Raw genomic sequence first — 18634 nt, 5'->3', positions numbered from 1 at the left:
ACATACTAATGAAAGTTCTATGTTACAGGGAGTCGATGGAGCGTCAGTGCGTGATGGATGTGCTTATCATGAAAATGTAGTCGTTGCAGCGCAAGAGGAAGTGGAGACATGCACACACGAGTCGGAGCAACAGCGTCCTGATGTTGAAGTTCGAGGCAAGAAAGTTTCAAAGAAAAGAAAGCAAAAGAAGGTTAGTGTCCTGGTCACTATATTATGTTGTTTTTCACTGTTAATAGTTCAATACTGTAAGTTGTGTTTAAACTGAACATCCCTTTTCCAATCTGTCCTCTAGTTGCGAGTGGGTGTACGAACTAGATCTACACAGACAGTGAAGCGAACGAGAGATGTTGCTTGTCAAACCTTTTGGCAGGGACTTGAGACTGGAGATGCATTGTGCCAATGGGAAGAATATGAAGTGATTGACAACGGAGCTATACCACCACCAGCCATTGAAAGTGAATGTCCTCCTGGTAGTTCGGATGCAGTCGGAGATCAATTCACAGAATCCACACCCGCAAAAACTAAGACCGCGAGAAAGTTGAAGAAATTGTTTTATTCACCCATCGCCGGAGAAGGAACAGATGTTGCAATGGAAGAGAATGAAGTGGACGACAATGAAACACCATCAATATCACTGAACATAGCGGAAGACGATATCAGAGATTCTACCTTTCATGTGAGTGACATGTCGTCAACGTTACAGGCCGAACCAGCTGGGATGCAGAGTGACAGTATAAGGAAAGAGGCCAAATTCATTGTATTCGATAGTTGTTTGATTGATATTATTATTATGCTGAAATGCAGGCATTTGGTTGGTGGGGAAGTATGTGGGGAGCCATTGATTAATGTGACTCTTGCAATTCGAGGCACTAACCTCAAAATACATGCCACCTGTACAAAATATCATCCTTTCTCATGGTCTGCACAACCCATGCTGGGGCAACTGCCAGCTGGCAATCTACTTTGTGCAGCGGCCGCACTTTTTAGTGGTTCAAGTTTTAAAAAGTTGGAGTATTTCTTTCAGTTTGTGGGAATCCATTTCCTTGCGAAAACTCAGTTCTACAAATACCAAATCGATTATCTATTTCCAGCCATTAGCGAAGCTTGGAGAATGGAAAAAATGTCTATTGATAGTACATTTGCGGGCAAACGGTTCAGGCTAGCCGGTGATGGACAATGCGACAGCCCAGGATTTTCAGCCAAGTACTGCACCTACCACTTTCAGGACATGGAAAGTAAGAAAATTGTGAGTTCGGTGGTCGTGCAGGTGTCACAAAGTACATCCTCAGTGGCCATGGAGAAAGTTGGCTTTGTAGCATCATTGCAAGAACTACAATCGCGGGGAATGGTGATCGACCTGATAGCCACGGACAGACACGTTTCAATTGCCAAGACAATGAGAGAAGAGTACAAAAATATAAATCACCAATTTGACGTGTGGCATCTTGCAAAAACAATCAATAAAAAAATGTCGGCTGCAGGTAAAAAAAAAGATATGCAAGGTATTTCACAGTGGTCCAAGTCAATCAGCAACCATCTTTGGTGGAGCTCAAAAACATGTGGAGGGTCGTTGGAAATTCTACTGGAAAAATGGCGGTCAGTAATGCTACACTGTAGCAACGTTCACCGCTGGTCCACGAACCAACATTTCCACAATTGTGAACATGGCCATTTGTCCACAGAGGAGGCACGGAAGAAGAAGTGGTTGATTCCTTCATCACCCACTCACAAAGCCATTGAAAAGATTGTATTTGATAAAACTATAACAAGAGATTTGAGGGGACTCAGGGAATTCTGCCACACAGGAGATTTGGAGGTGTTCCACAATATGTGCCTAAAGTACAGGCCAAAACGATTGCATTTTGGCATGGAGGGCATGATAAATCGGACTCTTCTAGCGGTCTTGTCACATAACCATAATGTTGGCCGTCAACAAAGTAGGACGACCGGAACTTTAGGGACGCTTCGCTACAATAAGGCCTTCACTAAAAGAAGTAAACAATGGGTGATCAAACCAGTGTTTCAGGATATGCAATATGAGTTTATTGAGAGACTTATTGTTGATGTCCTAGATAGGCACATACATGGAGTTGTGAACGAACCTGTGCAGGGGACAACTGCATTGCCACCCAACATTGCCTCTGTTCCATGTCCACCTAAAGCAGAGCTCATTGAGAAATACACATCACGGTTTAAATGATTGTAATTTCATTGTCTGTTCTCTCGAGTCTCCTCATGTTGCAGGCCAATTGAATATGTGTATCTATGTAATGTGTAAATAAAAGTGATTGCTCAGTGTACATGCAATGTGTCTCTCCACCCTTGCCCCTCCCTTCACCGTGCAGTAGTGCGAACCACCCGGGTGTCACCTGTGACTTTGCTCTCGAGTCTCCTCATGTTGCATGCCCATTGAATATGTGTATCTATGTAATGTGTAAATAAAAGTGATTGCTCAGTGTACATGCAATGTGTCTCTCCACCCTTGTTCATTTGCGCATTGAATTAAACCAAACAGTAATATAAATCATTTTTCAAAATATATAGAATGTCTCCGTATTTATGGTTCTCTGGGGCTGCAAATACACGCACACAAAATGCAAAGATGGAGTGTAAATTTCAAGTCCTGTGAGATGGCCTTACACTGAATGTAGCTAACTAGGAATGTGTGCTCGTTCAAAGTGAAGGTCAGCTGCTTTGATTTTTTTGCTCGGGTGCCGGAATGGCCCACGACTCAGTATAAGGTTCTATTGTTATTTGACCTTGACAGGCCGGGACCATCCCGAAAGACTTCTTTTTGGGGGTGTGGTGCAATAACGCAAACGATAATGAATATAATTTCAGAAACGAAAGCCATTTAATGTTCGTTCATTAGAAGAAATAACGTCGGCATAGAAGGAGTGGTATTTCGTGGCTGCCCGAAGCACAGACACAATGGAAAATGCAAATATAATGTAAGTAACTCTTTAGATGAGTTTATACCGCAATTTAATTACTATACAGTAGCTTTAAAGACGGGTTAAGTTGTACTTGTTCGTTCTATGTGGCATATTGTTTTGTACCGCGCACTATCTTGAGGAAAACCATCTCCTATTACGGAAGCACCTCAAAACCTTCCTCTTTGCTTCTGCTTTCTCTCTCCCTCTCCCCTGCTACAACTGGTCCACTGTCTGCGACCTCGGTCCTGGGCCCTTCCACTCTCCACCTGCAATGCCTCCCTGTCAACCCCTGCACTGGGGGACTGTCTCAGTACCCTTGCACTGTCCTAGCTATGAAATAATTTCCCTACCTAATATATAAAATGAATAATTTTAATAAAGATCCGATGGTGAGACTAATTTCATTTTTTATGTTTTTGAAACAGGTACTTACTTCATTATTGTCTGTGTCACGAGTACCAGACACCGGCGGATGGCTTTTACAGCCGCCAGTTGCTTCTCCGCGTGAACAACGTTACCACCCTGACCATTTTATGGGACGATCGCCAAGTACAAGTATGCCCTTATTTGATTTAGTGCCGCAAACGCAGGTGAGCCAGGTCGATGGGGGGAAATGATATGATTATCACAAAATGGCGGCTGATTTCGAGTGCGTTAATGGACGAAAAGTCGGGTAAGGTCCATAGGAAAGTTTTCTACGATCTACCGATTTATGCTTAAAAACACATGGCCGAACCGTAGGGACAATAAAAAAAAAGTCCCGGAACTATCCTTTAAGTCCACAAGCGAAGTAAGAGGCAGAGCGACGTACAGCCTACAACAGCCCATAAACATTTATAACATATTCATAACATTTAGTGTCTCAAGGTTTCTGTGTGCGCATCATTATGTGACTTCTATGTGGAATTGGAGGTGGGGGAGTGTGACTCAGCACAGGCCCTCATTCTCCTCACAACTGACACATTTTTGTACTCCGAGGATGCATTTACCTGAACCTGCCAGGTGAGCAGGTACAGAGTATTCACTAGGCAGGTAACCAAAGGAATGAAGCCCAGCCTTGCCCGAGTGAGCCACGCAACTATCCTGCCCATAGAAAAGGGGCATTACTGGGTGTTTAGGAAGCTACAGAGAGATCAGAGGCCCACTTGCAGTCAGTGCCCCAGATAGGATTTTGAATTGGGAGTATTTTACTCCCCATTTTTTAAAGTTGGCAGTAAAAATGATTTTATGGGAGTTAAAAATTGAGTATTTTATAAGCAAGTCAAACTGTTTTAATTGTAAAGCTGAATTTTTCTTTCTAATAAATATTGCTTCGCACGTAGGTATTCATGCACATTAAAAGGTTAATTTTTACCTATTCTGATTAGGCAGCAACAATAGTCGTTTCTTCCTGTAGAACTATGTATACTACTGGCCCAAACATATCAATGGAGCTCTGTGGGTGAAAGCAGGATGTCAAGCTCTTATGTGTTGGTTTCCCATTTTGTGTTGGGAGTATTTTTACTCCCTCTTATTTTCTGGGAGTATTTGCCTATTTTCAGGGAGTAAAAGTCGCCAATACACCCCTTATATCTGTTGGGCTGCTTGCAGTTCCTTTGGTGCACATATTGTCAAATTGTTTGCCGTGTCTGTCGTAACCCTGCTGTTCTGATAATTCTGCATGCTTTAAGCATCTCGGAGCAATGTGAAGCAGCCACAAGGCCACTTGTTAGAGCCATTAATATGGGCAACCAAACATGCACACTCACATAAAACAACTAAACACCACGAGCATGGAGGACATTGTTCAAAGTGCTTGGCAAGTCTAGAGTGCTGATTAGCTTTGGCATGCACCCAGCTACAAAATGGAATCATATCACTCTAGAACCATAATCCTTCAGTTCAGTAATTCCTACCTCTAGGTAATTCTGCACTCCACGAACAGCCTGCGTATCCGGAGCCGCCATAACACCACTGTGAGGCAAAAGAAAATGGAAGATAAAGAACAGTAGGAATTCCCATTAATTTTAAGTGTAAAGAAGTAGCAGTTCTATTAAAGACACAGAAGTGAATACAATGTTTCACTTTCTTTACTTAACGTTTTCAGCAGCCAAGCAAAACTATAACAGAAACCACAACTCCTAGCAATACCTGGGATTTTTCTGAAGTTGAACTCTTACATCACATGGTGTTCTCAAAACCAATATGAACCAGTCCATCCCTAGTAGGTTGCATCCTAATTCCAACTCCTCTTCATTCCTTGCACATAGAAAATGCAAATTCATATTACCAGAGTCCTGGGAAGACACAGGATCTGCGGTTCCATGTCTTTAAAACGACACCCAAAATAATGACATTCTTTTAAAATGATACCTAAATAATGAAAAGAGTTGATAGATATTTTTAAATGCCCCCCTATTACACCATTTCTACTGCCTTTTTACCCTTCCCCCTACTGCCCCCAACTCTTAATCCCTTAACCCACCCCCCATATATACTTTTACTTTTAAATTAAATTGGTCGTTATTTCTTTTTCGTTATAAACCCTGGATATCAGGATCTGCACGTGTCCCAACAGCAGAAACAGTCCAACTAAATCAACTGCTACTGCGGGCAACGAATACAGCAGGAGGAAAACCCTATCAAGGTCTGGCAGGCCAGTCAACATGACGGATAAAACATTCAGGACAGTAGGTGAACAGTCCCATCAGCCAGGGGCCTTCTGCTATGAATCTATCAAAAAGACACAATCAGAAACGAGTGGTCAACAAATGTCCATCCAGATAATAATGAAACACATCAAAAGGCAAACAGGCAAAGTACAATGAGTCACCAGTCACTTTTAGTACTGATAGGGAGGGATAATATGCACCTATGTGCCATTTCTTTAATAGAACTAGAACTCCCTTTTACAAACTAGCACTGGGAATTTGTATTCTATGTGAAGACACAGGGAAGATAGATTTTTATGCTAGTTCATAGCTTGCCACAATAGGGCCATTTCCGAAGCAGGCTTGAAAGAAAAGTCTTTAAAATATGGTGTTGCTGGACATGTCGACCACTTTCAGAATCTCTTCAAACCTGACCCTAACACTGAACGCTTCAGAAGCCACACTCCCGTGGGCAGAACACGCTCCAAACAAAGCTGTATCAATATCAATACCTGGCTGATCCATGACCCATTGCACCCAACAAGCAAAGACGGGGAGAAAACTGGTCAAAAAGGCTTCCTCAGACGTAGGAATAACTGTTTTTTTTAATTTTATTATATTTATAAGTCGCCTTTCGCCAAAAGGTCATCCCTGACACTCTGTCTGGACTGGATACCTTCTGATATTCCTTGAGGCAACGAACCACACAAAGGCACTGGTGGCCTGGGAAAACTGTGTCTGAAACACACGACCTCTGAGATACCATCGATGCAAGAGGAGGAGGCCCAGCCCGCCAAGAAAGGAGACATCCAGCGCTTTTTCCAGTCTCTGCAGAAAGAAATGGCGGCAACGGCACAAGTTATTAAAAGCTCCTTCCAGGAACTTTCTCATTCTGTTCAAAAAAACGAATCTAAGCTGGATGACCTGGAAACAGAGTTCTCTGGGCAGACACAATCTATGATCAACACGAGCAGAGGGTGGTGGCACTTGAATCTCACAGGCGAATAGCGGAAGAAAAGCTGGAGGATGTTGAGAATTGTTCCCGCAGGAACAATGTAAGGATAAGGGGAGTCCCGAGAGACATCCTAGACCGGGATCTGGAGGGATATGTTTATGACTTATTCCATGAAGTGCTGGGGGGGCGACGCTGCAGATTTAACACTGGACCGTACACAGTGTATTCTCCAACTATCAGACGAGACAGAATCTCATCCCAGATGTTCTGTTACAAGTCAATTTCTTCAAAAACAAGGATCTGCTCTTTCAAAAGTCCTGGGCATTGGGTGAAATACTATCCCGGGGATCGACCATCCAGCTGTTCCAAGATAATTCGCAGGGGACAAAACAACGCTGCACACAAGTGAAGCCGCTAACGACATGGCTCTCTGAAAAGGGGACCCGCTATAAATGGGGCTACCCATTTCGAATTCTGTTTCAAATGGACGGAACTCAGCATCAGTTTGTTTCACTCAAGGCGGCGGTGGAAACTCTGAAAATTCCATAAGCGGAGATACGGATATACATGTACCAGATGAGAAGGCAACAGGAGCATCAGCACCTCCATGGACACAGACAAAGTGGAGGAAAAGCAGACGTCGCAACCGTAGAAGGCCGTCAATGGACAAGAGAGAGGAGCAGGGACGAAGCAGCACCAGACTGAGTGGCAAAATGGGCAAGTTGATTGAAGGTTGCTCCTATACGGGCAGCATTAGTTATTTGGGGATCCAGGTACTTGTGTAAATAGGGTACCAAAGAAGCTGAACACCAATGATATTAATTGGGATGGCAGCAAAAGGTTGGTTATTTGGCAATGATCAGATTTAGAAGGGCGATAGGAACACGTGCCCTTATTCAAGCAAAGTGCTTGATGTTGACCCTGGTTAGGATTGCTTTAGGATTAAGTTTTGTATTTTTATTTATTTTTTACTGTGTGGTCATGCGATTAGAAAGACGACAGAATGGCTTACTTCATTGAGAGGGGGAACATAGTTCAAAGCCCATAATTGGCCCCACATGCAATAACAGCCACTGGTTATCCAAATATTTTGCTAAATAGGCACTGTAAGGCTGCAGACTATGGCTGATGTGAAAATAGTGTCTATAAATGTTCAGGGCCTTAACTCAGAGGAAAAGAAAGGGAATCCCCACGAAATTAATAGAGCTCAAATCGGACATAGCTCTCTTTCAAGAGACCCACTTACTGAGTAGAGATGAAATACGAATGCGATCACGCTGGTTCCCACATCAATACCTTGCTTCCTCAGCCACTAAGAAAGCGGGGTTGGCTATTCTAATAGTGAAATCTTTACAGTTTGAGCGGGTTAAGGTGGTAAAAGATACCGAGGGGAGATATATTGGGGTTGTATTACGCATAGGAGGAAAAGACCTTACAGTGATATCAGTGTATGGACCTAACCAACAACAAGCACAGTTTTACCCAGATCTATTTCCTCGAATTACACAACTTCAGAGGGAGACTTAGTGCTTTGGGGGATTTTAATTTGGTATTGGAGGGCGGCATAGATAGATCGGGCCCAGAGTCCTCGGCTGAATCGGCAATGGCGATCCCTCTTAAGAGAGCAATAGCTGACTTAAAACTGGCAGATGCTTGGTGGAGCATTCATCCCCAAAGCCGAGACTATTCCCATTTCTCACACGTTTATCGCACGTATTCTAGAATCGACTATTTCTTGGTGTTCCAATCCCTGTTGCCGGAGATCTCAGCAGCCACCACAGAAGTGGCCCTAGTGTCAGATCATCCTGCATCACATTGCAGTTATATGGATATGGTTTGGGCAGTAGGGAGTCCATGGGATCGAGATTAAATGACTCACTTCTCACTGACCCAGCCATATGCTCAGATCTCACTAGACGGATTACACAATATTTTCAAGAAAATCTTACAGGGAAGATTCCTATTTCAGGGGTGTGGAAATCCCTTAAGCCTACACTTAGAGGAGAGTTAATCAGTGTAGCGGCAGCCCGGAAAAAGCTGGTGTCCGCTCAGAGGGAACAAGATGAGGGAAAAGTGCCTGAATGGGAATCCTGGTAGAGAGCTGGGGCCAGGAAAACGTATCGACAACTGCAAGTAGCCAGAACAGAGTTAAAGGCATCATGGGCAGGGGACATTTCACATAAATTGCTCTGCACTAAGCACTTTTCTTTTAGCAATCGGTTACAAACTGATGACACAGAGAAAGCTCAGGTCCTGTCGCAGTACTACTCTGAATTGTTTACTGCAGATCCCTCTGCGAGTCCACAAAAGGAAGCCTTTATTTGGGGTGCCCAACTTCCCTAGATCAAAGAGGAGCAGAGGCAAGCTTTCGACGTGCCAATCACGATGGAGGAAATCATATGTGCTATACGTTCCCTCCCAGGCAATAAAGCGCTGTGTCCTGACGGTTTGACAGCCACCTTCTTTAAAAAAGAAATCGACAGTACTCTCCCCTTACATGGCAACTTTATTTAATTCCTTTGCAGATACAGGAACGATCACGCCAACAATGGGGGAATCAAACTTAATGCTGCTCGCTAAACTAGATAGGGACCCCACCCTTTGCTCATTTTATCGACCGATTGCAGTCCTCAATTATGACTCCTGAATGTATTCAAAAGTGGTGGCCATGAGACTAGCCTGGTTGCTGCCAGAACTAGTGAAGCCTGATCAAACATGGATTATACCCGGGCGCCAATCGCATGATAATAACCAACGAACAATAAACATCTCAGCCTGGGCCCATAGACACAAGCAAGCACTGGACATACTCTCAATCGACATGGAGAAAGCGTTTGATCGGGTTGACTGGTCATATCTATCGAAAGTCCTAAAAAAGGTTTGAGTTTGGCAAGCGCTTTCGTAAATTGCTTATGGCCAACTTTGTGTTGCCGACTACGAGGATCAAAGAAAATGTGATTCTCTCTAACCCAGTGCACCTGCATGGGGAACCCACCAGGGATGCCCATTCGCCCCCTTAATATTCACCTTATCTATGGAACCATTAGCGTGTCAGGTACGCTCATCCATAGACATTATTGGGATTAAAATAGCAGGCTACCACCATAAGCTAGCATTGCATGCGGATGACCTCCTTTTCTGTATGCAGAACTCCAGAACCACGATACAGCAAATTATCACAATTCTGCAAGGTTTCAAGATCAATTAACTATACTTAACATTACAGAGTTGCCAGATACAGTAACACAACTAAAGAGACCCCGCAAACTTTGCAATACCTCGTGGGTGAATCTAACGGCAAAATACTGTGACCTTTACAAAGCTAACATCACCACATTACTCAGTAGAATCAAGCAGGGTTTGATAAGATGGAGGGGAGTGGAAATATCCTGGTTTGGGAAAATAACAGCAGTTAAGATGACACTATTGCCGCGCTTGTTATATATATTCCAGGTGTTACAGGTTTGAATACCAAAAGCGCCCTTGAAAGATTTGCAATCGCAGATATTTAACTAAGTGGCCCGGCACACATTGATGGCGTCTAAAATAGCAGGCGATTTAGCGGTACCATATATAGAGAGTTACTTGTATGCGGCTCTGTTGGCGCCAATCTTGGAGTGCTACGAGGGGTGTCAGGGGTCAGGTAATCAAACATTGGGTGAACATTGAGCAGGAAGCCATAGGGGCCCCACTACATGATGTATGCTGGATCTCTCCCAAACTTCGTAGGATCGGAAACACAAGGTCTTCTGACCGCCGGGGCCACATTAGAATACTGTGATAGAGCGGCGCGCAAAAATAAAATAATTACATACCCCTCACCCAGAACGGGGCTGTGGGGAAATAGGGAATCCCCCCCCCGGGGTTGGATAAGGGTAGGTTTGAACATCAATTATATAAAGACAATCTTCCTCTCGCATTCAAAGAGCCTCTCTCTCTTCCTCTCTCTCCGCAAGCCTATGGGGTGGCGGAGAGAGACAGATTTGAATATTTGCAGTCACATCACTGGGCTGTCCAACCAAGGGTAGCAGCATTGGGGAAACGTGAGACAACCATATTTGAGGACCTGTTTTGTGGAGATCCCCCCAAAGCCAAGTTAGCAAAGTTAAATAAGGTGCTCAATAAAATTAGATTAAACCCCCACACACTTACATGGACAGATAAATAAAATTAGATTTAAACCCCCACACACGTACATGGACAGATGGGAGATGGATATAGGTAGGCCATTGGATGACCTTACATAGTTCAACATTTGGACAAGGGCTAATAAGACATCGCAAGCGGTTCATCTTAGAGAAAACAGCTTTAAACTTATATTCCAATGTTATCTGACTCCCGAACACATACACAAAATTACCACGACATACCCCCCACAATTGTTGGCGATGCAACGTATCCATTGGTTCCTTCTTCCACATGCCCCCAAGTGCAAATATTCTGTAGTGAGGCAATTGGGCACATTCAAGAAATTTGTGGCTTTGAGCTGGTAATGGATCCATTGGTTTTACTGTTAGAGAACGAAGATATTCAAGGACATTACACAGCTAGGAGCTCCATATTGGTTACCTTCGTCCTAGTGGCAGCACGTTTAATAATAGCGCAACACTCGAATTCACAAAATGTACTGGGCATTAAGGAATGGTGGGCCAAGGTTTGGTATGTGGCAGCAACGGCCAAAATTGAGGCAGCAATGCGGGGAACAATGACAAAGTTTTTAGCAGACTGGGCCCCACTAATCACATTTGTGAATGCATCGGACAATCCCGGTATCCACCACAAACCCCATGAGATGTCCTCCTTTTCACTACTTTAGGGAGTGACTCTAATGGCCTGGCCTATGTCGGCAATAAGGTCCAAAAGCACGAAGTACTTATCTCTAATGCAGGGCCAATTAGAGTATGGAATACCCACACAGATCGTATTGTTTTGTGTTATGGCTTATTATTTCTCCTTTTATTTTTTCATTATCTGAAACCATTGCTGGATAAGCGATTGTGGAATTGTTTGGGATGGTCAATACGATACGTTTAGTAGAAAACAGTATTTTGCAGCACAGTACAATGCTAACTAAAAGCGGGAGTTCTGGGTCACTGGGTATTTTAAGTTGGAATTCTTGTTGCAATAACGGACAGTGTAAGCACCAGAATTGTAATGATGAAACTCTTGCTGTAGATGACTTAATAAACTTAAATTGTAAAACAAAAAAAAGCAAAACTGTTGGCTTTGCCAATGTTTCTTTTTTAAGACTGCTTTCGAATACCACTGGAGGGCACTTCCAGCACAAAGTTTGATGTTACTCTTTCATAAAGCCAACTCAAAGAGATCCCAGGAGGACGTGTTTTGGGTGGGGAAAGGCAAGAAGTGGGTGGAAATGTCCATAAGCATTAGCATGGACATTGGCAGTCAAAGGGTGGTTAAATAAGGAAACAACACCTACAAGCTGTGTGTCCCTGTTCTATTTTATCTCCCCCCTAGCTATACGCCAGTGCCATAGTTTCAATGTATAGGTTACCAACATAAACCAGACGAGGGAGACCCTTGACAATTAACCACTTAATTAACATGGGGGGTGACGTTACATAAAGTAGGGCCACAAATATGGGAAAGTGGTGTATGTGCATTGAGAACATGGTTAAAAAGTTTGTGGCCTTGGCAAAGGAAAAATATCGCCGACGCATTCCGAGAAAATGACAGTATTTGGCCAGGAGTGTAGGCTGCATGAAGGGTACCTTCGCTGGTGGTTTAACAGCCTGCGCAACTAGAATTTTTTGTAACTCTAAATATTTGTACTGCGTTTCAGCTGTTTATGTGCTATGTTTATACCAGAGGATATTTCCGAATGCTCGCTCCAAAGGAAAAGAACATGACTGTCAAAGTGACGGGCCCTTTTCTTGGCTAAACACTTCTGAATCCCAGGTACCGTTCTGTCTCCAAAATCCATCCTTTATTCATGAAAGGGGAGAGGACAGATTCCACCCATTAGAACGCCCCTCTGGGTTTATTCAGTGTACATAGATAGACCTGGGGGAGTCAGAGACTTTATGAGAAGGGCCGCGCCAGGGCCCAACAGGAGCCAAGCCCAGAAAATGGCTGCGCAAAACAGAGGGTGGAGGGGGTGGGTGTTACGGTCCAAAAAAGAGGCTGTGGGGGAAGGAAAGGGGTTTGGGCAATAAAAGAGGCTAAAGAGGTTTGGGGGCAACAAAAGGGACTGGACAGGGACGTCATTTGGGGGTCGCCAGGAGTTGCAGCTGTGACCCCTGAGTTCTCCCTTGCTACCCCAGTTAAAAGGTTTTTTTTTTTTAGACGTAAACTCCTAGGGTAGCTAGGGCCCCCCCACACCAGGTCTGGGGGTGCCCCAGCGCAGTCCTCACCCATTGTAGCGTGAGAAGGAACCGCTCAGTAGGGGTTGGAGCTGACCGTGACATGTGTCACGTGCCTTGTTCAGCTCCAACCTCTTCTCCTCCGGCTTCCTTGTGGCTGAAATACCGGAACCAGGAAGCTCTCTGGGGGGGAGTGTTAGGGGACGATGTGCGTGCGTGGGCGTGTGTCTTAGTCTTACATTGAAACCATGGCTTCTTATTGCAACATGTCACATTTAATGGCCAAACCAACTGGCGTATTTACTTACATAGGAGTACTGGCATATATTGGCAGAGCAGGATTTGTGCCAGTAATGAGCGCATTCCCCTGCAGCTGCAAAATCCTCATGGACATTGCACACACATGGTGGTCTGGCCTGGCCTAAGGTGCAGCATGCCCTATGCTTTGTTAAGGAGATTGGCGGAGCCCTCAGCATGCCTCACAGTGCGGCCCCCCGAATGTTTTGCTACCCCACTGATAAGGCTCTGCTCACCTTGAACGCACTCAAGTGTGATGTGAATTGTTGAGAGGGGCCGCACACTCGACCAGGACCCTGCTCTGGTGAACACTGTTTCAGAAATTAAGCTTTGGACACACACAGAGTTTCAGAAGTGAGAGAGCCATGGAGTGACCCACCCCTCCCTACTCAAACTCCTACTTGGAAAGGGCTTTGTGGAAGCTTCATTCAAGAGCCGGTCCTGGGGGAAGAGCAGATCATTGAATAAAGCACCTCGCACATAGAGCTCTAAAAATCCTAGATGCATTGAGTCCCACTCTTGAGGGAAGTGCATCACCCCTCCCCACAGCTCACACTGTTAAAAAAGATTGAAGAAGAGTCATGTATCAAAGCCTGGGACATTAAAGTTTTATATTCGGCTCTGGGTTGTGGGGGACAACATGTGGTTGCTTGTCACATAATTTAAAGGTAAATGCACACAGAGACACATGGCCTCATCTTACACCCGCACAATAGGTTTGTTTATTCATAGTGGTAGCTGACTCATAGATACATTTATAACCAGGGAATTTTATTGATACTAAATCCCAGTCAATAACTTAATTTCTGGCCTTGCTCGTGCAGCATTTTGTTCCTGGCTAAACAAACTGTGCACGCCTCCGCATGTCAGTGCTTTTTGGCTTGTTTAACACATCAATGCCACAGATAACAATCACTTCTGGGTCCATTGATCTATATATGTTTCATACACTAGCTTTAGCCTGCGTTAGAGATTTTGGTTACCCTGTTACAAGTATTGCATTATGTATGTTGTACATATAGGTTCCATGTCAAATCTGGAAAATTACATTCCCCAAATGCGTGATCTTGGACAAATCTCACCTCCCTCTGTGCCTTGATTCTTAAATCTGGCTGAAATGAGAGCGCTTGGAAACACGGGTGTTAGACGCATCTGAAGGTCATGTGCCACCACTTCTCGTGATGTCACTTGGGGTGTCAAATGACATCACTTCCTGTGATGTCATCAGAGGTCGAGGGCGGTGTGATGCCACTTCCGCTGGCATTTTGGTGAAATGACATTGCTGGGAATGGAATGAGAAAAGGGGCTAAATGGATCAAGAAAAGGGACTAAACAGTACTGGGGAAACACAATTGGCTAAAGGGGTCCGGGGGCAACAAGGGACAAGAACAGGGGATGAAGGGGGCAAGAACAGGTGCTAGGTGCAAGAAAAAAGGGCTAAATGGAACTGGTGGGCAACAATTGGCTAAAGGGTTTAGGGGCTACAAAAGGGGCAAAAGGGTGGCGGGGCAACACACGGGCCTGGGGCAACAAAATGGTGCTAAATGGGACAAGAACAGGGATCAAAAGCGACAAGAAGAGAGGCTAGAGCAACAAAGGGGGCTAGATCGGACTGGGGGGCCAAGAAAAGGGGCAAAATAGGCCTGGGGCAGCTAAAAGGGTTAAGTGGCAACAAAAGGGGTTCAATGGGACTGGGATCAAGAAAAGGGGCAAAAGGGGTCTGGGGCCGCTAAAAGGGTTAGGGGCAACAAAAGGGGCTACATGGGACTGGGGTCAACAACAGGGGCAAAACAGAGCTGGGGCAGCTGAAAGGGTTAAGGGAAGGAAAAGGGGATACATGGAACTGGGAAAGGCAAGAAAAGGGGTAAACGTGTCTGGGGCAAAAGGGTAAAGGAGCAACAGAGGGGGCTATATCGGACTGCGGAATTACGAAAAGGGGCAAAATGGGCCTTGGGCAGCCAAAGGGGTTGGGGCAACAAAAGTGGATAAAGGGTACTGTGAGGGAAAACAAAGGGGCTCACATACTTTTTTTGAATTCACTGCTGCCTCACAGCACCACCGGGAAGTGTTCCAGTCGTGCTTTGGTGGGGCTAAAAAGAAAGACGTGCTCCTTGTGTGGCAGCAGCACTACCAGAGCATGTCTGCCTGACTTCCTGTCCTGCTGCCCGACTTCCTGTCCTCCCCCAGCCATTCAATGAGTGGCTGGGGTGTGACCGGCAGTCAGGCGGCTGGGACCAGAAGACAGGCAGACATGCTCCTGTAAGTGCTGTCGGCACATTTACAGGAGCGTGTCTTTTTTTGTTCTAAGCTAAGGAGTGGGCAAGCACCTGGTGGGGCTTGTGGCCAGCCCCTGTTTTGGGCAGCTCTAAATGTACATGATTTGAAATAAAGCAGGCTATGTTGGCAGGTTTTCCACTGTAAGCTTCTCCCTTTGTGTACCTCTATAATGTGTTTCTGTTAACATTGTCACCTTGCCCCAGGCCACTTTCCCTTTATTTCACTGAGTTTTTAATCCATCATACACCAATTTAGTGGTTTCACTTCATTGGCCCGTACATGTGCATGACTGTCCCTAAAACACTACAAAAAGGTGACTTCATTAGAGTGGATGGGTGCAGGACCTTACAAGCATTTCAAATAAAAGGGGCCTGGTAGGGCCCCCCGGGAACTGCCCCCATGTTGCCAGTCAACAATCTTATAATACAGCAATATATTTCGTTATGGGGCTTCAAATGTGCGCTCTGCAGTAATCGGCTTACAAGTTGCATTGGCTGGAGCCCTTCTTCCTGTCACTTCCCTGGGGTATATTGAAGTGTTATCACCTTGTTGCCTTTTAACACCAGTTCCTCCACACTAGCCCCTTGCTGGCAAAGAAGAATGTAAAGCGTTTCAGTGGGCATTTACTGTTTAAGCTCCTTGCTGGCTGTCTCCTGATAATCAGCGGTATTAACCTTATCTTTGTCGCCATTATAATCTATGCAGCCCAGGGGTGCTTAGGTCTGTTTTCGCCCTAAGTAAGGGGGGCCAAAACCATCCACTTGAAATGAGCATATAGTTACGTTACAGGAGGACGAAAGTGGACTGGATTACTTTTGCTTGGATTCTTCCTTCCGCTCATCAATATTCTTTTGTTGAAAATAAAGCCGATCCAATAATAATGTTATTGTGTTCTCATGTAGCGAATGAAGTCCGACTTTTCAGGCTTTCAAGCAGTATGATAATATGTTTTCGTATTACCCCATTTTGAATGGTAGTTGTTTTTTCAACCTCTGAAAGATGAAACGCCAAGTCGACCGGCCATACCACGGGTTTTCAACGTGCAAGTGCAGGATACTCGCATGTCAGATATGTTCGAGACCAACACCTTACCAACGTTGCTATCAACCCTTGGCAATACCTTTAAGCAATACTTCATGTCTGGTGTACATCCTGGGCGGGCTCCTGACACTACTTAGAGGTGACAGAGCTGTTAGTATACACACATTCACTCTCATTCATTCATACACACACACACAATCTCAAACCCACTTCCATACTTATTTCATTATTTCATAGCATGACATTCTTGATAAACTCGGAATTCACAAACAGCTTTCCTTTTCAGATTTCCCATGAGCTTCCAGGCAAACATTACCAGCAGGCTCTCTGTGTGCCATTCAAGGTAAATTTAACATTCCCATTTAGATCCCAGTTCGGCATTTCCAATAAACGTTCAGACTAACTTTCCCAGTAAGCTTGACATTGCCAGTAAATTGTCCGTTTTTCATTCACAGTAAGCTCTTACGTTGCATTTCCCAATATGCTCCCAGGTTTGCATTCTTAGTAAGCTCCCAGTGCAACATCCCTGCTCACAAAGGAGAACCCCATTTAGCAAGCTCAAACTAAAAGCAGGGTTCGAAATTAGCAATGGATAAATAGTAGCTAAAAGCAGCATCTGCGTATCCAGCATTAACCACTGTGCAGGAGCTATCACTGGGGAACGAGGCGTTAATACACAGTGTCCCACATATTTAACGTCCACATAAGATGCAAACTTAATCATTTTGTCCATTATTTATGACCCCTTATGCTTTGAGTGTCACATAGATGCATACTAATGCTTATTTATAGAGTGTCCAAAACATATACAGATAGTGTCTATTAGGTGTGGTTGTTCGGCATCAGTTGCCTTGGGAAACTAAAAGAAGCCGTTAGTTGCTGTTACCATCAAGTTAACCAGGCTCTTATAAGCAACAAGCAGGAGCTAAATAGCTCCCAGCTCCCCTCAATTTTGAACCCTATAAGACACAAATAATCTTCTTATGTTCCATAGAACATTAATGCATGCAATGTAATGCAGCTTGGAGCTCGTCACACAGAGCGAATGCATTTAATATTCTTGGGATAAAATAGTACTTACAATGAAAGAAGGCTAAAACAACTTTGTTCTTGACACTTTTATGGTGCATGGCAAACGGCACTAGATTAACAACAAGTAGAAGATGCGCTTGCACTGTTTATTGTGGGGTTGTACAAATCGTGGAAGCACAAAATGTACTAATGCACAATAAAGTGCACAGTTAGCGGTTTTTCTACAGTCAAATCACGAATTTCTGCAAGCAGAAAGTAAGTCATTGGGCACGGACAGTCCATGCAAATTGAAGAGTGATGGTTGGAACGCTTTAAAATCAATCATAGTCATGCACTGCTGTGAGCAATACTCTAAACCTTGTTTTCAGCTTGCTGCTCCACTAAAGAAGGGAATATTCAAATCAGGCTCGGCCCCACCCCAGAAAAGGGGGGGTCGAGGATGATCCCAATCTGCTAAGTCATAGCAAGCAGCAAGACCATTAATATTGTCAGAAGGGAGCTATACAGGACCCCTTATATTGCATTACATCCCTTCCACACAAGACCACAAACAACCCCAGCCTCATCAGTGAAGTGTAGCTTTGGCCTCTAAGCACAGATGGCTTAATGTATGCAGCACAGAAGGGCGATGTGTGTTTGGTTTTGAATCAATCATAACGACTTCCAATGTTTGGGATTCTCCAACCTTTTGTTTTTAAGCCTTCTGTGCCATTACAGAAGGGGACATCCATATGCAAATCAGCCTTCGTCCAAACCCAATAGGGACAGACAATAACACATACAAAGGACATCAAGACCACAGAACATTTGCCGATTTAGAAAATTAGAGCAAAGGACTGTTACTATGCATAACTGGGAAAAGGTTGTACATTTACGGGGCACATTTATGCAGTACGTCTGATGGCATTAAACTGAAGTCACACCAAAGTGCCATGCTGATCATGGGAAAGAATGTTACATAAGGATTTATAATGCAGAGAAACACAGTTGGAAATAATTAGAAACATAGCAACGATTTGACAACAATAATAATCGTTAAGGTGGATATTGGCAATCATGATATTAGTAATAATGCAAATCTGCTTCACACCATCCCACGCATTTCATTTTTATGACTACCATGGATATTGGTGGGTCGCTGAA

General features: G+C 44.3%; 1 protein-coding gene across 1 annotated transcript in view; it reads right to left on the bottom strand.

Annotated features, from left to right (window-relative positions):
• PUSL1 (pseudouridine synthase like 1) overlaps window positions 1-18634 on the bottom strand; it is an 867171-nt gene that overhangs the window by 825913 nt on the left and 22624 nt on the right. The window contains exon 2 of the mRNA XM_069610102.1: window positions 4832-4889. Within this exon, the coding sequence (XP_069466203.1) occupies window positions 4832-4889 (58 nt within the window). The remainder of the gene's footprint in view (window positions 1-4831; window positions 4890-18634) is intronic.

Source organism: Ambystoma mexicanum, chromosome 8, assembly GCF_040938575.1.
Source record: "Ambystoma mexicanum isolate Mex_15411 chromosome 8, UKY_AmexF1_1, whole genome shotgun sequence".
NCBI classification, from domain to species: Eukaryota; Metazoa; Chordata; class Amphibia; order Caudata; family Ambystomatidae; genus Ambystoma; species Ambystoma mexicanum.
Note: the sequence above shows the minus strand (reverse complement) of the source record. Positions and strands in the feature narration are given on the sequence as shown.